The 21,403-nt window shown below is 41.6% G+C and overlaps 1 protein-coding gene across 2 annotated transcripts in view; it reads left to right on the top strand.

The window, feature by feature from the left end:
* Window positions 1–21,403, top strand: part of LOC124064181 (receptor-type tyrosine-protein phosphatase U) — a 147,912-nt gene that overhangs the window by 93,035 nt on the left and 33,474 nt on the right. For both annotated transcript variants that reach the window (XM_046398399.1, XM_046398398.1), the window contains exons 7-13: window positions 1,031–1,324; window positions 7,397–7,714; window positions 9,685–9,794; window positions 12,292–12,493; window positions 14,100–14,202; window positions 14,295–14,568; window positions 20,034–20,070. In XM_046398399.1, the coding sequence (XP_046254355.1) occupies window positions 1,031–1,324; window positions 7,397–7,714; window positions 9,685–9,794; window positions 12,292–12,493; window positions 14,100–14,202; window positions 14,295–14,568; window positions 20,034–20,070 (1,338 nt within the window). The remainder of the gene's footprint in view (window positions 1–1,030; window positions 1,325–7,396; window positions 7,715–9,684; window positions 9,795–12,291; window positions 12,494–14,099; window positions 14,203–14,294; window positions 14,569–20,033; window positions 20,071–21,403) is intronic.

Raw genomic sequence — 21,403 nt, 5'->3', positions numbered from 1 at the left:
ACCGAAAAAATCGTTAATTAAACAGAAAGTAGCACTGAGAGCAATGTTTAGTTTGAGAATAGCTCTGTACACCGAGGGAAACAATGAAAATGAAAACTAATAATATACTGGGGGAAAAAAACAATATACTGAGAAAAAAATAAGTGCAAAATAAACAAAATAAATGAAGAGGAAAACTAGAACTGTGAACTGTGAATGAAATGAGTGAATTGTTTTAAATTTGGTCCCACAGGCTGCTTGCCTGTGGCCCAAATTTGGCCTTTTCATTATAGATGCAGTCCTTGACAGCCCAAAGATGAGCTGCTGCAGGCTAAGTCAAGGCAAAGTGAAGCAGTTCAGTGTAGAGGTGAGGTGCTTGTAATGTTGAAAGCCCGCAGAGAGGAGGACCATAAAAGACAGAGGCGCCTCTGTGTGAATGAAGGATTAGTCACAGCCACAGATCTAACTCTGATCCTTCCTCATGCTTTGTCCTTATTTCTTTTACATTCCCTTCCCTCCCTCACACTGTTTCCCGTGTAATTGTTCAGTCGCTTGGATCTGCCAGTAGGTGACATTTGACCGGTGGGCTCTGGAATTAATCGTTGCTTTGGCGATCTTAGCCAACAGTGATGCAGAGTCTCCTCTTTCATTGAGGTGACCAGCTGTGAGGACTCCGTGAGAGAAAAAGATGTTGCTCACCTAATCCTTCAGTTTCAAAGATCATATACCTCCAATGTACTGCATGCACAGCTGTTTTTTTCACTCACTCCTTTGCACAAATGTGTCCAAGGCTCTGAATGGCTTGTTAATAGCTATGACTAATCTGCTATTTGAACGCAGTTTGACCTGCTCACATCCTGCAGTCTCTGGGGACTCATTTAAGGCTCAGTGAGCTTTACCATAATGAGAAATCTACTTGGATACCACTGACTAATAAAAATGAATACCACAGCTTTAAACCCATAGACTGTACAGCAGTGCTGTGGACCTCCAGCAAACTCTTTGTTTGAACAGGAAAACGAAAAACATGGCTTTTCATTTCCTCTCACAGTACCTCCATCCCCCATTGCGCCACCCCAGCTGCTGCGTGCCGGCTCCACTTACCTGATCATCCAGCTCAACACCAACTCTATCCTGGGAGACGGCCCTATTATCAGGAAGGAGATTGAGTACCGCGCCAGCCAATCTCCGTGGTCAGAGGTGCATGGAGTCAACATGGTCACTTATAAGCTGTGGCACCTGGATCCAGACACAGAATACCACATCAGTGTGCTGCTGACTCGGCCTGGAGAGGGTGGAACTGGCCCACCTGGACCACCTCTTGTGAGCAGGACCAAGTGTGCAGGTGAGCTTTGATGTTCAAAAATACTGTACAGCTGAACAGGCAGTATTTTATTGTCAATTAAACATGTGTGTTTTTAGATGTGGTTGCCTAATGTAAAGGTTCCCACCCTTTTCTTGGCTCATGAACCCTTAAAGCCAAGCATCGTTGTGACAGCTTACAGTCTTAGTGTACACGAATGGCTAAAGTTTGACTAGAAATATAGAAAAATAAAATAAACAAAACAGAACAAACAGGAAAATCTCTCTTTAATTTTTACCCATCTAATTATGTAATTTTCTTGAGACCCACATGTTGGAGACCGCTGACCTAAAGTGTCAGAGTATTGTGCTTTAGGTCAGTGATTCCCATAGGTGTGCCGTGGCAGTTGTGAGTTGTGCCGCGGTGGGCCATCCGGCTTCACCCGATCGGCGCTCTGGGCGAGCGGCCAACTGATCCAAACATTTTTGCCCGGCAGCATGCCGCGCGATCTTTCTAATGTAAAATATGTGCTGCGGCTCAAAAAAGGTTGGGAAACACTGCTTTAGGTCATAGAGCTCTATTTTTTTTTTAATCGTAGGCAGTGTCAGATAACAAAGCTCAGAGTTAAGACTCTGAGGAATACAGTCTTAACTATTATCATATATTATCACTGACCAGTAGCTGTGACTGTATTGAAATGACATCTCACACTGTTGCCCATATGTGATTTATTTTAAACTGCATTATGAAGTATTATGTACCTTTTCACTTACATCATTTCTATGGCAGAATTTTTAGCTGAATCTGTATGTTGCCATGTTTGGAGCAATGGCAGTTTGAAACAGTTTGTTTATCCTATACCCATTTGCGTTTGTCTCTCTTTTCTTTTGTGTGGAGACAGCCCTCTGAAACATTATGCTATGTGCAGTGCTTAGGGGAAGTATTGTGTTTAGGTGATACATTGCCCCACCAGCCTGGATTAGGTATTACAGTTTTACGTTATTACACAACACCTGGCTCTAGTATGAACCACAAGCATGAGGCAGGGTCTTCACTGTAACATGTACCAGGATGCTGCTCTGTGTTTTTCTAAATTGCATAGGCAGTCAATCTAGATGAAAATAATAGCTATAGATGTGCCTTCTTTGCACTTAAAGATCCACAGCTTGAGCCCCGATGCCCAACAGCCACACATCAGAAGTTCAGAGAATCTTACATTATGGGGCTACATCTGTCAGGATAATCTCCCAAAATTCAATCAGAGAGGAGCTGATAGACAAGTTCTTACACACTCGCTGCATATACTTATCTCATGAGAAAAGGCACATTTGCTATCACTGGTGTTCTCAGAACTCTGGAGCTGAGGAGACTGAAAGGGAGACTTTCTTGCTGCCAGCATGGCAATTTTGGTTAGACGGTTATTTAAAAGATAACAGCTGCGTGACTACAATTGGTAGCCTAAAGCGGGATTATCTACTGAAAATTTTTATTCAAGTAACAAATAAATGGACAAGAATTTGAAGGTGATGGTGATGGAGGCCTAGCAATCACAGTACACAGAGTAAATGGTTTTAAAATAATGTCTGAAGACATACAGTACTGTTGACAGCAAGCTATCCGACTGACTGCACATATTCGTGATAAGCTTGTAGGGCTGCAGGTAATTATTGTTTTTATTAACCTGCAGATTATTATTCTTGCTTCATCAGTTAATAGTTTTGTCTAGAGATTCCAAGACCCTAATTCAATTTCTTCTGATCGCTTTATGTGATTTTATAACTGTTTTATGTGAAACCATCTGGACCAAGCAGAAAATATTTACTTTTATAAAACACCAATACAAAAAATCCTAACATATAAAAATCTGGCAACAGCAGATGTTTGGCATTTTTGTCATTAGAAAAAAGACAAATGATCAGTTGATTACACTCTGTTGCTCAACTCATGTAATAATGAAGTGTTAAAGTGTTTCAGCTCTGTTAGCTTGCTGTCTACTTCCTCGTTGTTGGTTTTTCTACTCGTTCACGTACCACAGTCACAGCCACCATTCCACTAAAGAGCAGATTTAAACATGAATTCTTTTTCATTCTCGCCTATCATTCACATAAAGCTTTCGATTCTGTCTTTTTCTTATTTTTCAGCTGAGCATTTTGTCCTGCCTGCTCTCATCTGTGCACCTGCTGTCATTTGTCACTGTACTGACAGAGAACACCCAGGGAAATGAGCAGGACACCAGCAGGACACATCCATGCTTACAGTTAAATATATGTACACATATATAGCACAAAGAATACTGAGTTGATGCACATGCACCAGCAGAGATGCAGACATTCATTACCGTTGCCTGCATCTGCAATGTGTACAACACTCACAGGCATACACTGTGGAGAGCTTTGAGCTGCCCAAAGGCAGTCTGTGGATTTGTGTCTTCCATGGTCATCACTCTTTTTTATGCCCAGCGGTCTGTTCCTGCCACACACCATCCCTCACCTATTTCCCTACCTGCTTCAGTAGAGCCTCCTCTCCAATGACATATGAAAGCTACTCTCCTCTCCCAACAGCCAAAGACACCCCTCATTCATCAGACACCGTGAGTGAGCTGACTGCCCTCCCTCTCCAATCCGCCCCACACACACCTCGCCCCAACTCAAGAGATGCCAAAAATTCACAATAAAAAAATGTTTAAAAGTCGATAGCAAGAGAGGGAAGAGTGGAGGGAAGGCTGCAGTGTGGGAGTACGTGTGTGGGAGAGAGGATAGTTTTTCTAAATGAAGCAATGGAACAGTAAAAAAGAGAAGAGTGAATGTGTGAGAGGTGAAGCAAGAGAGGATTCACAGTGTACGAAAATTGCTTTCACAGTTGCTGGTATCGGTGTTTGTGAAAGTCACTAAACTCTGCCTTTAATGATGTATTTACATTTCAACCACTGTGACATTAGCTTGTTCAACCATGTGTGGGATAAGTAATACTGCTGTGTTTGCTGAGCTGTTAAACAGGACATTTCAGTGCAGTGCTAGTTCAATACAGAGGAAGTATAGGTGAAATTAATTTTGCCAGTCTGTTTTGTAGCTGCAAATATGTGAGTGACTGATGATTGAATTTTTGTTGTGCTGCTGCATCTGACTGAGTCTTGCGTGGATTGAGTAGTGTACATAATTCTTACCTGGGTGGTGTTGATGAGGTACATGCTACATGCAGTAAGCTGTAACAACGAAAACCTCCACCTCCTCCACCTGGTGTATTTCACCTTCTTGACCCTGCGGGAGACTCTAATCTCCACCTCGTTCCCAGAGCTCCCCTGACCCAACCTCCAAACCATCTGGTCTACACTTCCCCTCCTGACCTCACATTCCACTGCTCCAATCGTCCCCCTTTACTGTTGGCCTGATTAGCTTTAGGCACGAGGAACTGGATGGCGGGGTTGTTGTGGTGATTTCAGGGTGGTGGAACTATCCAGTAAACAGAAGGGATATTTGGACCTCACTGCATTTAGGAGGAAAGTGAATTTCCTCTCTTGCCGCTGTGACTAACCTTACTCCTCCGTGGTCATGCTGAATCTTTGCCTCCTTCCCAAACAGGCTGGCGAGCTGGTTTCACCGTACATGTACACATCCTTGCGGAGCCGTGCTGTCCTCGTGCGGGTGCTGTAAAACTAATGGCCGTGAATGTGAACATGGTCTCCGCCTGGCTCTGATGGCCATCCAGGTGTGCTTGATGAGCCATTGCTGTGATTATCAGCACGGTGCATTAGCACAGCTTGAAACCCCTCAAGTAAATCAGAGAGGAGAGGCGAGCATTTGTACTGCAGGTGGTCCCCAAACTACGTTAATGGGCTTCCACCTGCTGCTGGGTCACTGAACCTTCTGGAAAGCCCCTGCCCATGGTGCTCTTGGTCTGTCAGAATGAGCCAACCCTGGAGCGTGACTAAAATTAGGCATATTAGGCACACAAGTGCTCTTCCTTTCTTGGCATGTCATTCATCATGCCTTCCATTTTGGTCCAGAATTCCCTAAATGTCCACATTTGGGGTGTTTGGATTCATGTGTGTTTGTGTTTTTGCTTGCACGTGGGTATAGAGGTATATGGGTATATGTCTGCATAAATTTGGTTTTCCTATCTGAAAAAGTCAGTTCAGATCCCCTCTACGGGTGCATGCAGTCTAAGGCAGCTCTACTCTGTCCAGCTGCTGTCCCATGTCACAGTTTTTAGGGAGATAATAAACCAGAACCTGTCACACCCACTCTAACTTCCAATCATCAAGAATCAACGTGGTTCTCTGGGCTTTTGGCCATGTTGGAGTGGCTGCAGTTTTCATGCCACAGGGTGCCAAAGAATGGGTGCCCGTCGCATTCAGACGAATCAGACGAGGCAAGGGGAATGCGCTGGCACAAATTTCCACTTTGAGAAAGCCCACAATGAGCACACTGTGGCCTCTTTGGCGGCACTTTCATCAACTCAGCAGTTAAATGCCTCCCTTTATTTAGCTCTCAGACTGTGCAGACTATCAATTGCACCATTAAGACAATCCTCACTCACACCGAACAATGGGACATTAACATTTCTTGCTGGGTCTTGCTGCAGTCGACTACTTTGCGATTATCGTGGCCACCCATTTATCTGCCGTCACATTAGTCTGGATGAGGTTCAGATCAATGCTCTGGTCATATTTCCATCTAGTATGAGATGCCAGACAGCAAATTAAAAGAGAAAGCTGGTGACTGCAGAAGCCTTCAGTATAGATTAGAACTGTCACAAAATTTCGCATTGAAAGAATTGCTCTCCCACGGTGAAGAAGAACCTGAACATAGTGCTATTATATCTGTTGATCTGGTAGCATGCTGATCTGTGTGCGTTTGAACACATGTATATGTAATAAATGAAAAGAGAAGAAAGAGGGGAGTGGAAAAGAGATATAAAGAGAGTGATAAGGACAACAATTATTTTATACATGAAATCTGTGCTTGTCCGTGTTGATATGTCCTTGTACAACTACAGATCACCTTTTAAATCCATTTTATTAGATGATTCTTGTTTTACTGCATTAGCGCCTGCTCGGGGATGCATTAGTTGCCTTATTTAAGTTCTCTGCGCCGATCTGTGCCTCAGTTAGAATCCCACCGAGTGTATAAGTCAGTAAAGGAATGAAGAACTTGGCCAGTAACCTCAAACTCCGCTGATCTCTCCCTGTACCCCATATCTCTGCTGTCATTCCCTGACTCCCTGGCCCATTACTCAACATGCCCTATTAAAAGAATATAGCAATACAATACATTATGTGGTGTATTGCTTGATAAAAAGGCATTGATTGTGTTAATAATGGCCACAGATAAATGCCTCCATTGATACTAAGGATGTCCTTGGCTTAACTCAGCCTCTCTTTAGTTTCAGAGTTCCTCCTGAACACTGGCTGGTCTGTGCCTCTGTGTACAGAGGCTCTCTGTATCTTTCAGCTTGCATTACACTTGAGGAGGATATCAAAGACAGAGCTGTTGTTCTTTTAGTATGAGTCAGAGAAAGTCAGGGTTAACCTGGCAATGACCAGAATTAACTTGGTGCATTCTAAAAATATGCGATAGGCCATCGCGATGACCCAGCAGTAAAAGTGACCAGTGGAAACGAATGCCCTTGTATAGCACTGGTGTTTTTGTGTGGATTAAACCTCAGGGTATAGAAGTATAACTACTGGATAGTCAATGTGCTCTGAGACTTGGAGGCGGGGACTGGTGGGACTGTGACAGCAACCCGCAGCCTGTCCGATTAATTAGTGCAATTGGCATGAGTTTCTGCTCTGCCATGGGGGATGTGGGTGTGATGTGCTGGCAGCAAAATGTTGACCTCCATGTTGTGCGTGTAGTATGGCGGCATGAAGGAGGGGAGCAAGTGAGAAACTGCCAGGGTAGTCCTGGGACATCAGTGACTGTCATGTGCTGGATGCTCTGGCTGAAATCAAACATTTCATAATAACACAAAGTTGTTTTTTTTTTTCATTTTCAGTATTGTGCCTGCAGGATTTTTCTAATATCTTTGGTTGTTTTTGTCAAGGCATCTCTGCTTTATTTATTACTCAATTTTCTTTCTTTCCTTTTCTTTGACTTCAATCTTCCTCCCCCTCAGAGCCCATGCGTGCATTGCGGGGCCTCACAGCCACAGATATCCAGCCCAGGCAGTTGTCACTGCAGTGGGAGAATTTGGCGTTCAACCTGACACGTTGCCACACCTACTCCGTGTCCCTGTGCTACCGCTACACCACGGCGGGAGGCGGCGGAGGCCACAACACGACCGTGCGCGAGTGCCTGGCAGTGGAACACAATGCGTCACGCTTCACGCTGCGTGATCTGCCACCCTACCACAGCGTCCATGTTCGTCTGTCACTGGCCAACCCAGAGGGGAAGAAAGAGGGCAGGGAGGTCACCTTCCAGACCGAGGAGGACAGTAAGTCTCAGGGGGAGGGTACAGAAAAGATAGAGCAGAAAAAATAAACAGTGTCGTTACTGAATGGCATTCATTTTCATTTTAATTACCACCTAACACTGACATAAACTTAGCTGCCAGTTTATTAGGTACACCCAACTTAACTAAAGTTGTCCAATACAACAGCTCTGAAATAAATCCTCTCTTCATTAAAGATATTCAGTTTTTAGTTGAAAACTTATTGATGGACAAAATAAAAGAAACAGCTGTCAGTATGAAGTCATACAAGTTAACAGCATGAAAAACTACAGCCTCCAAAATGACCATAAAGTTCAATCAGCACCCTCTTTGAAAGAGATCAAACAAAACCTTTATGACCTCCATGAAGGTGGAATTTATTTATTTTATTAAACAACATTAACATTTGCAGGGTGTGCCTAATAAACTGGTAACTGAATGTTTTGCATACCATCTTTCTTGCTCACAGTTTGCTTTTTGCTGTTGCTTTTTATCCGTGTTGTAAAAATGACCCTTAAGTATTACATTAGTCTGTACTGTACACTGAATTACCTAAATAATTAAGTATTTTTACAATGTGTGATACCTGCTACATTCTGGCACTGCAGTATTTTATTGTTTAGAATGTAAAATGAACCAACTGCTCTCCAGCTTCAATTCCATTTTACTTACTACTATTTTTATTCAGAGAGACCTAGGGTTATCATGATCATGTGATGATCACATGATGATTACTTTAGATAGTTGTTAGCGATCTAAAATGTAACAGAATACCTCAAATAGTTTAAATGTTCACTGTGAATGTCAAAGTAAAAGGAGAATAACCAGACCTGAGACTGCACACAACCAGAACTTTACAGTTCTGGTCTTTACACATTTGCTCATGCTCTGTTTTTCATGTTTCTAGGTGTTTTCTGAAATAAAATGAGCAAACCACACGTGATTTGAATGTACAAATCATCCATCAATCAATTTTGGTTTGTATGAGGTGAATTTGCTTAATGTTTCAAAACATTCACACAGTAACACTTCGGCTCTTTCGTCTTCCTCCTGCACATTAATACAGAGAGGGTGACCATCTGACCGAGGCCGAATCAGCATTACAAAAGATCCTTTTCATTTCCAGATGAAAATAACATAAAAGAGAAAACATCATATCTGAGACTCTGGCAAACCTGGGATAGGATTTTGTGCTTATTTCTTATCTCCCATTATCCTTCTGTGCTCGTCTGCATAGCGGCTGAGGGAGAAATAAATTGCGCCATGAAAAACTCGAAACAAACAAGATTTTTCAGAAATAGATATAAGCAAGGAACAATATAAAGAGATGAGAGGGTGAAAAAAAAACAAGACAAACTTTTTTTTTCTCAACTGATAGGGAAATATATGTGTATATATACATATAGTACACGTCAATTATGAATGCCTTTTCCAAAAGCCTTAATAAGCAACTCTGTCCTCCAGACTAACTCAATTGAAAAATAACAGTCGACTCAGCTGTTTGGCTCTCGCTGTAGCCTGAGGCCTGAATCTCACACAACAGTCTTTCTCTGTGCAGTGCTCACACAGACCACAGGGACTCCACCAAATGGCCCAAAAAAACTGTTAACAGATATTGAATGCATTCACAGTCCTCCCACTGCCATTCAGACACAAGTTTACCAGCAAGGGTCAGACATATTCATGAAAATATTTCAACTTTGACCATTAATATAAAATTCTGCTATTCTGCCTCTATTTTCTTTCTCTTGTCTGTGTTGTGTTTGCATAATTGATACACTTCATAAATTAAATTGCCCTCATCTGATGTTGTGTGCCTGCTGATCTCTGGCTGTCTCTCTCTGAGTGTCTCTTGTGGTGTATTGTTCTGAGGCACTGTGACATTCATTTCTGTGATATTGACAGGAGGGGCTCACTGGGGGATTAGCCGTTCAGTTTCCCCGACAAATGTTTGTTCTGACAATTTCTTATAGTTCCTGGAGGCATAGCACCTGAGTCGCTGACCTTTACCCCGTTGGATGACATGATCTTCCTGAAGTGGGAGGAGCCCGTCGAGCCCAATGGCCTTATTACCCAGTATGAGGTGAGTCCAGAGAGAAAATTGTTAGTGTTACTGGCTTAATTGGTAATGTGATTATATGTTTGGAGGAGCAAGACTTATGTTCAAAACACTGTGTTTCACTTTTAAAGTTAAAAAAGAAAAGGCTGTCATGATGATGAAGTGCTAACTGCTAATGCTGTCTTTGATAAGGAGTTTTGCTGCGGTTGCTTTAGTGTAAACTTTCCAATATTGAGCAGGAAGGAGCCACTAACCTTAGCCGAAACTTTTATGAAGTAGCATGCAGGTCTGGTTTTCGCATAGTTTGGAAGTACTTCACAGTGGATGTGCTATCATGACCTTTTTTTCCCATTTTAACCTTCTGAAGTAGTCTCTGAGTGTTTGGGGTGTTTTTAGTTAGTTTTTTTTTTTTTTTCTCATCACATTTAGTCTTGATCCCGCCTGGTTTGTTCAAAGAACGTTTCTGTTTTTATGTCGATAAATTGCGACCAGTCCAGGGTGTACCCTGCCTCTCGCCCACTGTCAGATGGAATAGGCTCCAGTCCCCCTACAACCTTGCATGGATAACTGGTATATGGATGTTGATAAATGGTGTAATTTTAAGATTCTTTTTTAATCAAATGTGCCTTTCATACCTGCTGGCAGGTTTTATGGTATATGCCCAAAATGTAGTTAGCTAAAGCTACCCTTTTCCTTTGAGTGCTCGTGCTTATGAGAGATGTGGAGTTAAGTTAGTACTGTTGGCAATAAACATAGAATCACTCTGCTAAATCCATTTATTTGACTTCCTGTTGTGGTGAGGAAGACATGTTAGAGGAGAGAAAACTCCAGAACAGCTACTAAATGGATCTTGTGGTGTTGAGATATATATATATATATATGTGTGTGTGTGTGTTTAGAATTTTGTTACCTTATGAACATGTTTTAACAGTAGCCCTAATTTAAATACTCAAACAGCACATAATTTAGCCGACACATCCAGTAACACTTAAAATATTTATGGAACGACAAAGATAATATCAAGCAACACCTCAAAATTGTGGCATTTTCCTGGAATTGAAAATGTGCCTTGTATTTTCATGCGAGTACAAAAATAGATTCCTCTCTATTTGGTGAGCCATTTTCTTCAAGTGCCGCTGCGATTGGCACAGTACAGATATGTGCTTCATCACCTAACCACTATGCTCCAACTTATCTTCTTCTTCACCCAACCCTTTAGCTCATGATGCACTGTGCCTGTTTTGATGAAAATAGCGGCAGTGCCTGGGTATGCCCTCACTGACCTTGTGCTCATGGCTTAGCATATAGTACTGATCTTGTTCTAATAAAAAGTTACACCGTGTCATTAATAGATAATTCACATGCATCTGTTGTGCTGTAGGCCTCACTTTAAGAAGGATAATGATTTTGGATTTATTGTATACTCTGTGTGTGTGGTAAGCCATCAGTAGGCCTGTCTACCTATCCTCAAGCCTTCTCTCCCTGACCTCTCTTGCAATGTTGCCTCAAGGATATCATTAAATAGGATTTGTGGTTTGACATATAAAGTGGAGGTTGCACAGGATTTTTTGCTCTGAAGTGTGTTGATCTCTCTTGGCTGACGGAGAAAGCTGTGCACAGAGCTGTAGAAATCCGCTTCATTTCTTTCAGATTAAACCATTAACCACTCTGCCTGAGCCCATTGACCGCCATGCTGTCCTGAAGCCCTCCTTGCTGTTGTGTGCACAATAGAGCATCTTTTATGTCTGCCTTTGTAGAGGAAACACAGAGGTCTGTCTGTATTTAGTCACTGGATGGCTCATAATTCTATCTTCACACGAAGGAGACATGAACAGGAATTAAGCTGTTGTGATAGTCAGCACAGGCTTTGGGTCGGCTTGAGTGTTTGTGTGTAGGATGCATGTGTGTGTATAACACGTGTGAGCTTGTACAGTGCATCATGAGTGTGGGCTCTTGCCTTCAAAGAAGTGGACCTCATTCAGCTCTAATGTAGCATATTCTAATAATCTCATCTTTGTCTAGTTGCAGTAAAGTCATCTCATTTGGCTCTACATTTAACTCGAACGATTTTAGTGGAAATTCTCACGAGAAGTCAAGGCAAATAACCTCTTGAGGAAAAACTTTATAATAGATTTTATTCTTAAAGCACACTTAGGCACAGTATTTTTTTTAGTGTTAATTGAACTCATAAACACTTTTGCTATCGAGACCAAACTTTTGAATTCACTCCTTACTGTGTCCTTTATAATGGATTATTTAGTGAAAAAACCATTTACCACTAGAAATATTTTTGAAAAACTCCAGGTTGCTTGAGGGACTCAGTAGTGCCAATGCCAGTAAAGTCCTTTTCATCTAAAGGTATAAATCTGCATGAGCAATTAGCAAGCCGATTTAGAGAAGGAAACTTGTTTCTGTATCTGTGAGGAATTCCAAAGTTGTTATCAGCTACAATAACGCAACTTGAAATTCTTGCAAAGGTGACTGCAAAGGTGATGTTTTCTTTTTTCTTTTTTTGTAACAGATCAGTTACCAGAGTATTGAGTCTTCTGATCCAGGCATCAATGTCCCAGGACCAAGAAGAACTGTATCCAAGCTGAAGAATGAGACCTACCACATGTTTTCCAACCTCCACCCTGGGACAACTTACCTAATCTCTGTTCGAGCCCGGACAGCTAAGGGTTTTGGCCAGACCGCCCTCACTGAAATCACCACTAACATCTCAGGTATTACTGCCATTGACTGACTCTTTGTGCTTGTGAGGTGGTGTGAAAGGTTTTGTGAAAAATTATGAAATGGAAATGGAGACAGGCAGCTTCTCCATGTCGAGGCTGCTCTCTGTGCTGTCACGGATGCAGCTTGCAGGTACAACAGCAGACTTAGGAACTTAGGAACACCAGACTATAATTAGGAACTGGGTTTACTCTCTTTTGACCTCGGCATCTTTCTTTTCTCGCAGAAGCAAAGCTACTGCTCCCAGAGTGTAAAAGCTATTTTCCATTGCCTCTCCAAACCAGTGACACACTGTCATCTCACAGTACTCCAGACATAAATTAACTCGTAGGAAGCACAGAAACACCACAGACATCACACACTACTGCGTGTTGTGTATAAGCAAAGATGCTGTGCATTCTTGGGACCAGAATGTCACCTTCGAGAGTCTCAGAGCTTATTACTGGTGATAGAAATCCAGCCTCTGTGTTTCTGTTTCCTTTTAATGATGCATTTGCTCTTGTTAAGGGATGGGATTACACCTCTTAGGAATGCACAACACAGCCACTCCCACCCTGTCTCGCTCACCCATTTATTTACTCCTTCTGCACCTGTCTCTTTACAGAGAGGCTGAGGTTTGTTTAATTATAGATTTAGTGCACAATCGTGGCTTATTGGCTGTATGTCAGGGAGAAGACTGGCACAAAGCCAGTCCACAGATGGAGTCCAAAAGTCTTTGCGGATCATCCTCAACTTCTTCCATTGGCCCACGGTGCAGAACATTCACTTACACTGAGCATCTCTCAAATCTGCACTGACAGCCAGCAAACACTGAACACCTTCAACAACTACTACTGTCAGCATCTTCAAGCAATACCCACCGCAGAGTACCCAGCTACACACAGTTCCTCATTTGCACACACACACTTGCACATACATTCAGATGTGCACACCGCCATGGCTGATGCACAATCATCCTTCAAATAGATTCTATTTGGCAGCAGGCGTCAAACCCTCTTTTAGTTCTACAAACCACAACAGCCTTTTAATGTCCACAAATGCACATTCAGTTTTTCCTTAATGATGTCAGCTTTTTTCTGCTCTGCTGGTGGCAAACCACCCTTTAAATATGATAATCATGAGTCTTCATGAGTAGTTTCTCTCCTTCCCCTCACTAATTGACAAATAATGTTTAAGAGAAATGTGCCGGCACATCTCCAGAGAGGAGCTTGACTTTAGCCAAATCCTTTGAAAAAGCCATTCAATTTGACCTCACTCACATGACTTTTAATTGGATCCAGGACAGAGAGATGAGACATTTAAACAGTGCACTGAATATGAGGGATATGAGATATTGCATAAATTATCACTGGTAGTTATTTATGTGGAGAAAGTGATGGTTCTTAAAAGTCTGTTAGATTCACAAGACACTGGGAGTAATATGTTTACGAGGATGGAGAAAAAAGCAGAGACCTGAATTAAACTGAATTAACATGGCCTAAATAAACACTCATAAGGCGGTGTGTGTGTGTGTGTGTGTGTGTGTGTGTGTGTGTGTGTGTGTGTGTGCATGCATATGCCATAATCATGTTTTGTATGTGTGTTTCTGTGTGTCCTCAGCTCCCACCTTTGACTATGGAGACATGCCGTCCCCCCTCAGTGAGACAGAGAGTACAATTACTGTACTGCTGCGTCCTGCTCAAGGCAGAGGTGCACCTGTCAGGTGAGAAAACTGTCTCAAATCTACATATTGGTCTGTTTTTTTTTTAATACCAAACATGGCTTATTAAAGGAGCGCATCCATCTTGTGTCCAGTACATACCAGGTGGTGGTTGAAGAGGAGACAGGGAAGAAAGTGAAGAGGGAGCTGGGGCTTCAGGAGTGTTTCCCGCTGCCCATGTCTCACGGTGAGGCACAGGCCCGTGGCACACCACACTACTACACTGCCGAGCTGCCACCCAGCAGCCTCCCAGAGGCCAGTCCCTTCACTGTGGGTGACAATCACACATACAACGGCTACTGGAACAGCCCTTTGGACCCACGCAAAAGCTACCTTGTCTACTTCCAGGCTATGAGCAACTTCAGAGGGGTGAGTGTACGCTGGTACAAATTCTTCGGTTAGCTGTAGACATTAGTGTTCAGAACAATTCTAAGCCGGTCTTGAGTCGTGTTAATGAGTATCTGTATTTGTTGATGCTGTGGTTGATGCTATAGGGCATTTGGCATTGTCTGGGCTCACAACCCTTGAAAGAGCATTTGTGCTGTGAAAGTGGTTGCTGGATGAAAACATATTGAGCTGGCAGTGTAACTGTTTGGAAATGATGTATGTTTCCATCCAGCCGCTTTGATTCTTTGCAAACAAAGCATGTCTGAAAAAGGGAATTACTTGCATACATTACTTACAGCTAGCAAAGCTGTGATTAGCTGGAATTACTCAGAGTCAATAATATACATTTCATTTGTCTTTTGGTTTCAATGCTTTTCCACTTCTGTCCTATTCCTTTCTTTATTGTCATGTTACCTCATGTCCCTCATTCAGTGGTCCATTTATTATTGTCCTTATCTAATTCTCTCCTTCTTCCCTCCTCTATGCACCTAATCAGTTGAGTATCTCAGAGTGAGTAATGCAAAAGCAGGACTAAAGCTTAAACATTGGGCATTTGTGGTTACATAACAAACACTTTTGTGAATCTTGGTTGTAGACCTTGTTTGTTGAGAAACAGTACGCTATTTCACACTGTTGTGTTGCCATCCATTTTACCGAGTACAGGAAGCCCTCCAATCTCCAGTCATCCTCAGAGGACGCCACATTACCTTTCCAAATTCCATTACAGGAAGAGCTGCTACCTGGGTGAGGTAATTACTTAAGGATAATTGGGCACAGGTGCAGATGATCAGAGGCAGAAAACTGCTGCTTTAATGTTCACAGACTGTGGCAATGAAGCTGGGAAATGTTGCCGTAGGTGACGCAGCCTTCTATGATCAACCACTGAAAAAAATACTCACAAGCTGGTCTGTTTGACTTTCTGAGTCCTGTCACTGGTTACTTTGTGATCTGGTCACTTTTTTGGTCGGCCGTTGTGCGTGTGTTATTAGTAAGTGACATGTACAGAGCTGGATGCCTCATCCCCACCAGTAGCATCATTTTCCAACCCAGTGGAGAAACACACGGAGGGACTGCAGTGTGAGCACTTCACACAACTAGGCTACTAAGCATGGGATTAGATCGGGGAGGCCTGGCTTTCCCGGCGGATGGGATTAGGTTTTGTTTTGCCTGGCAGGGGGCCAGCACCCATGACCCACAATGAGTGGAGCCAAATCACACAGCCAAGCACTGTCCCCAGTCTTTTAAACACTGTTGAAATCTGGGCATCCGTCCTGTGTTGGTGCTGCAGGACTGAAACAATTCCTGTTAAAGGAACGACGTATGCTAGGAGGGCAGAAACTTCATCTTCATGGCTCAGCAACGAGCTTTAGGATAAAGAAATAACATGATTGCTGACTTGGTTTTATTTTAGTGTCAAAGTTTCAGAAACCAGACCTTTGTCAATGTAAAGTCCTTGTTGTAAGCGTTATTTTTCCTTCTTTTAAGCACAAGTGTTTTGGTTTGGTTTTTTTACTCTGGGTGTAAAAACTTGTAGTTTAGCTCAAGTCAGTGCAGTTGAGAGGCAGGTAATTTCTGGGCCATGACAACATGAACTGACAATAAGAGCCGTAGCAGAAAAGTGCTTATTACATAAAGTGAGATGAAATAAAACAGCACAACATAGGGGCAATTTCAGCACTAACAGAACAAATAGCATTAAGACACTGATACCTTCTTTTGTCTGTTGATGATTTTTGACACTTTCACACTTTTAGCAGTGGTCATATCCAAGTGTTAATGAGCAAGTCTATTAAAACCTCAAAACTGATATTAGGGTTTGGCTTGTGCAGCCTGCGTAGACTGGAAAAGGTTCAGAAATTTCTAAATGCATTTTTGTGCTATTTTGTATTTTAATTTGTATTTTCTTTTCCTGGGCATCCGGCTTGTGCAATTCTGCCTTTCATTAGCAATGCTAAAATGCAAAAGGCCTGAAAAATGGTCAAAAAATGTGGGGGAGAAAATTGTAGCAATTTGATTTTGTATGGAAGTATGTACATGTACTATGGGATATATATATATATATGTAGTAGTTTTTGGATTGTGTACTGAAGAGGGAAACATAATTACCTCATGGCCATTGGGAGAGAAGAAATAAACACCTGCTCTTGAACCAAAAAAGTAGCTGGCATTGAAAGCACTCACAGTCACTTAGGTTTCCTGCTTATGGAAGCTGTGATCAGGCTGTCATGTTATTTAAAGTATTTGCACCCTGAACACCTTATCAAAATTTGAACTAAATACTCAGCCTACTTATTCTTTCAGTCATTTAATTGTACAGTCCATTAAATCAGGATCTGTGTGCTCTGTTTAAATTTGTGTTTGCCTTGAATGTGTTTGTGGAGAGATGACATCCTCTATGACAGCAATGGGAATAATTTGAACAGTATGGGAACCATACCGTGCTAATTATCTGCAGCATCAAGCCTGGAGATAGAGTCTGTAGCCTTTCAGGACACAGTATAATCATTTATAATATCTATTCTTAACCTCACACACACTGTAAAATACTGTGTGTGTGTGTATGTGTGTGTGTGTCTCATGGAGCCCCGTGTTGTGTTTTGGCATTTGTGTTTTGTATTTACTGCTGCCAGGAATCACCAGCCCCTCTGGCTTGACTGGTGCAGCGTGGCCAGACCTGTGATGTGTGTCCTGCAATATAAAGCTGGCCAATTAACTCTTCTGCTGAGGCGGCATACAATGATTCAGATGTGCATGTCATGGAGTCTGCTTCTGTCCATCGCAACAGCCTGTTTTTTTGTATTATATACAGAAATTAGATGTGAACATACTCTTAATCTATTAATCTCTTTGTCTGACTTTGCCAGAGTTGTAATAATTGAATGTACAGTAACATTTTAAATGAGTCTGCTTTTTTAAATTAAAAATATTTCCTATAATTGAGTCAGTCCCTCAAAAACTCAAAGTCATCAGTCAGCTTTTCTAGAGAGGCATATAGTAGGAATAAACCAAGGATGACACTTTTGAACAATTTGATTGATTTCTGACCATACATAATCAGTAGCCCTTGTGATAAATTCCATTGTATCCTTATGATAAATTCTTGTTCTTGTGTATAATATTAATAAGTTATACATAATAAGTTATGTAAATAGCAAAACTACCTTTCAACTTTCTATTATGGTTTTCCTCTTTCTCAAAATGTATGACACCAACATGTGACAACTCCAAATAGTATTTGTTTCCATGGAATTTAACTTTAAAAAAACAAACAAATTCAAGAAGGATTCAGTAATTTGATGTTTAGCCACTGTGGTGATCTGTCACACTGAAATATCAACCACTACTGAATGAATCTCTGTGACACAGTCATTCCTGGTCCTCAGAGGATGAAAACTGACAGTGTTAATCCTTTCACATTTGTGGCCTTGCCATGTTATGGTGCACACATGGATGTTCCTCCCATCAGGTGGTCCCTTAACTTTTCCGCAAGCACTATAACATTAGGCCCAAATATTCGTTTCGTAAAAACCTTCAGAATTTGACTAAATTTGACACTCCGGTCAACTTCAGCTCACTTTTCAATGCTAATTATCAAGTGTTAACATGCTAACACCTGCACCTGCAAAGCATTGACATGTTAGCGTTGTCATATTGAGTGAGTTAGCGTGATGATATTCAGCTCAATGCACTACTTTATTTGTTTTCTCCAAGAGAAGTTAATCTTGTCCTGTGATGAATACCAACATGGCGTACAACGCAGTACACAAAATTGTGAGCCACTGAGGAACGACTCAAGAGCTACTCAGCAATGACCTGATGACTAAAGCTGGAGTGCAGGACTTTTACAAATAAATGTAAACACTTTTTACACTTAAGCTCTTGCTAGATGAATTCACAGAATACGGCCTCCAGCTATATCACCAAAAGATAAATATCTCCGTATGTCACAGTATATCTGACTTTTGTCATTGTCACGCTGGAACAACAGCAGTGATGAATTTTACAGCGCAATACTGTCAGTTTCGAGTTACCGCCCATACACCCACTCAGCTCTCTCGTCTGTCATTCCTGATATTTCTCCCCCTTTATATAGCATCAACCATATGATTAGAACTGAAAAAAAAGAAAAAAATGAACACTTGAACCCATATCAGCAGTGATAAGAACTACTTAAAATGACAGAAACTATCTTTGGGAAAAGAATTATTTGAAGTGTACTTGGGAGTTCTTAGTTCCCTCGTCTCTAATACACAACTTGCACTACAGTCAGTCACCAGGGGCAATCAAAATGTTTTAGCCACATTTCTGGGGAGCTGTCATGTTATCTCTTTCACAATCTTTCTGTGGCATTGTTTCTTATTTAAACCTAAATTCTATATACAGTATTTATAGAGGGAGAGAGAGAGAAAATGTTCAGTATGTTCATATTCAAAGTGAACGAGAGACCTTGGTAAATGGAAGCAGGACTGAAGGGGTTAAATACCATTCACGAATGGTAAACACAGGTTCTGTCATTCTCTGAATCTGAGTGGTTGGTTTGTGAAAATGAAATGATGTCGGTTTGACAGACAACGTGTTTGTCTACAATTTGAGTCTGTGCTCAAATCATTGATTTAAAATCTTGTTAAAGTGCCTGTCGGCTTGAAATGGATTTTCCATTTTTAAAAAAGCAATTTAACTCCAGTTTGAGGAAAGCGCTTTTTGTTCATTTCCGAACAGGCAAATTTGCATAATTGTCCCATAATGCCTGAATTAGCATCTGTAAATCTTAATTTGATAATGCATCTCCACCAAGAGGTGGCAGGATGGAATTGGATTACAGTCTTGGATCTCATTAGTGCTGTTTGACAAAGGTCCTTTTCATAATACCAAGATGTCATCAGCTGAAATTTGAATAAAATTAATTCCTTTTCATAGTGGTGCACTGGTCTGAAACCCTCCTCTTAATTATGCTCGCTCGTTTTCAACTCTCATCCTTTCTCCCTCTGCAAGAATCTCCTTCTCAAACACTTCACCACAGCTTCCAGATTTAAGATATTTTATCAATAGGACCTCTTAACTCAGAGGTAATTTGTTGTTTTAGTCTGACTCATTCACCTGTAGTTGATTCGTGTCACTATCATGAAGTAAATTATGCTTTTTTTTCAGTGAAGTGTTTGGTCATTTGAATATTAAATCAGTGGGTAGAAGCAGTGGGCTGGTCGCCAGCACTGTGGTTCCAGATGTGGTCCAGAGTTACCTCACATGGCTCCTGTGTATTGTGGGGAATAAACATCATGTTTTGATGTTCATTGAAAATGTGTTTTCATCTGCTGTGGTCATATTTTCAGTGTGTTGTATATGTGATTCTCAGCTCAGGATTTTACATCATCCTCTTTTCTTTTATCACACCTCTTTTATTCAAAATGCAAAGTGACGCTGATGTCTGTGTTCTCTTTCTCTTTCAGGAATCCAGAATAAACTGTATCCGCATCGCACGCAAAGGTAATTCAACAGGAATATTTCTCCTCCCACAAGCACTGTGACCATGAAAAATTGCAAACCTGTCTTCTTATTCGTTGTTCAGCAATAAGAAATTAAAACTACAATTAGAACAGGAGTTTAGTCTATATTGCAAGGTTATTCATCTCTCTCTCCCACTCGCTCTCTCAAGCACTGGACAAATGTTCCCTGACAGTCCTGGTTGTTTTGTAGTGGGTCTGTGAGAAAAGGGCAACACGTGGGGAGGGATTAGAGGTCAGGCTTTCATCCTGTTTGTTTGGGGGCAGACACTGGGACACACTGTATCAAAAGCAGTCCCTTTGTTCTCATCAGCAGCCCTCTAGATGGCTACATCTGAAGGCTTTGACCTCAGTGCAGTCCAGAAGGGTCCTCCAGATCAAAACTTCCAGATGGAGCTACCTTGGTTTATCAGTATGAGAGAGCCTGCCTCCTCCCCTCTCGTCTTCTGTAGCTCATCTTTTAGATTCAAAGGGACGTGAAAAGGGCAGGGAAATTGACTCTAAGTCCTGATGGCAGGAGAGCCCCTCTGCTGTGGTACACTGTCAGATCATAGTGAATAAAAGCCATGTATTTATAGTTATCATAGCACTGAAACGGTAAGCAGAGCCTTGCAAGTAAATTGTCTTGGCGGGGCGTCTTTTTTTGGTGAAGGCCTCTTTTCTGTGAGTGAAAAACTAAAGTGATGAGACTCTCCTCAAGCATAAAGCCGAAAGGCAAAGCAGAGTGTCTCACTCCATCTGCCCCACACAGACACTTGATTAATTATGCTTTCTCACAGCAATGGGCTTTTTCTCACTGTGCTTGCCTCTTTTCTTTGACACTAAGCAGAGAAATAAATAAATAAATGAACAGTCCAAATACTTTAATTTTAATGAGGAAATAAGCAAGATACTATCAAAAATAAGCAACAATAATATCAAAATAGAGAGAACTGAAGGGAAAATGAGAAAGAAGAGAGACAAATACACCGTGGAAAGTAATGATGTCAGAAAATACCAGCATTACATCTTCCACATGCATGATGATGTAACTGGGGAAAAAAAAATCCTGAAAAGCGAATGGATGGGAAAAAATTCTCGGGTTGATTTCCAATTTCAAGGTGCGACAGGTCAGAGGTTTTTTGTTGCTGTTTGTGATCGCCGTGATCCCTCTACCATTAACATAGCCTCTGCATCATCGGGTCCTAAGCCGCTATTATCAAGCAGCCCATCAAAAGCAAAGTGGAGGCAAATGATTCTGGCTTGGATAACAAAGCTGGAGATTACATTTCAACTTCCAGGTGACAGTTTAATTAAGGGTCCCCTGGCAGGCTCAA

Source organism: Scatophagus argus, chromosome 9 (assembly GCF_020382885.2).
Source record: "Scatophagus argus isolate fScaArg1 chromosome 9, fScaArg1.pri, whole genome shotgun sequence".
In the NCBI taxonomy this organism is placed as follows: Eukaryota; Metazoa; Chordata; class Actinopteri; family Scatophagidae; genus Scatophagus; species Scatophagus argus.
Note: the sequence above shows the minus strand (reverse complement) of the source record. Positions and strands in the feature narration are given on the sequence as shown.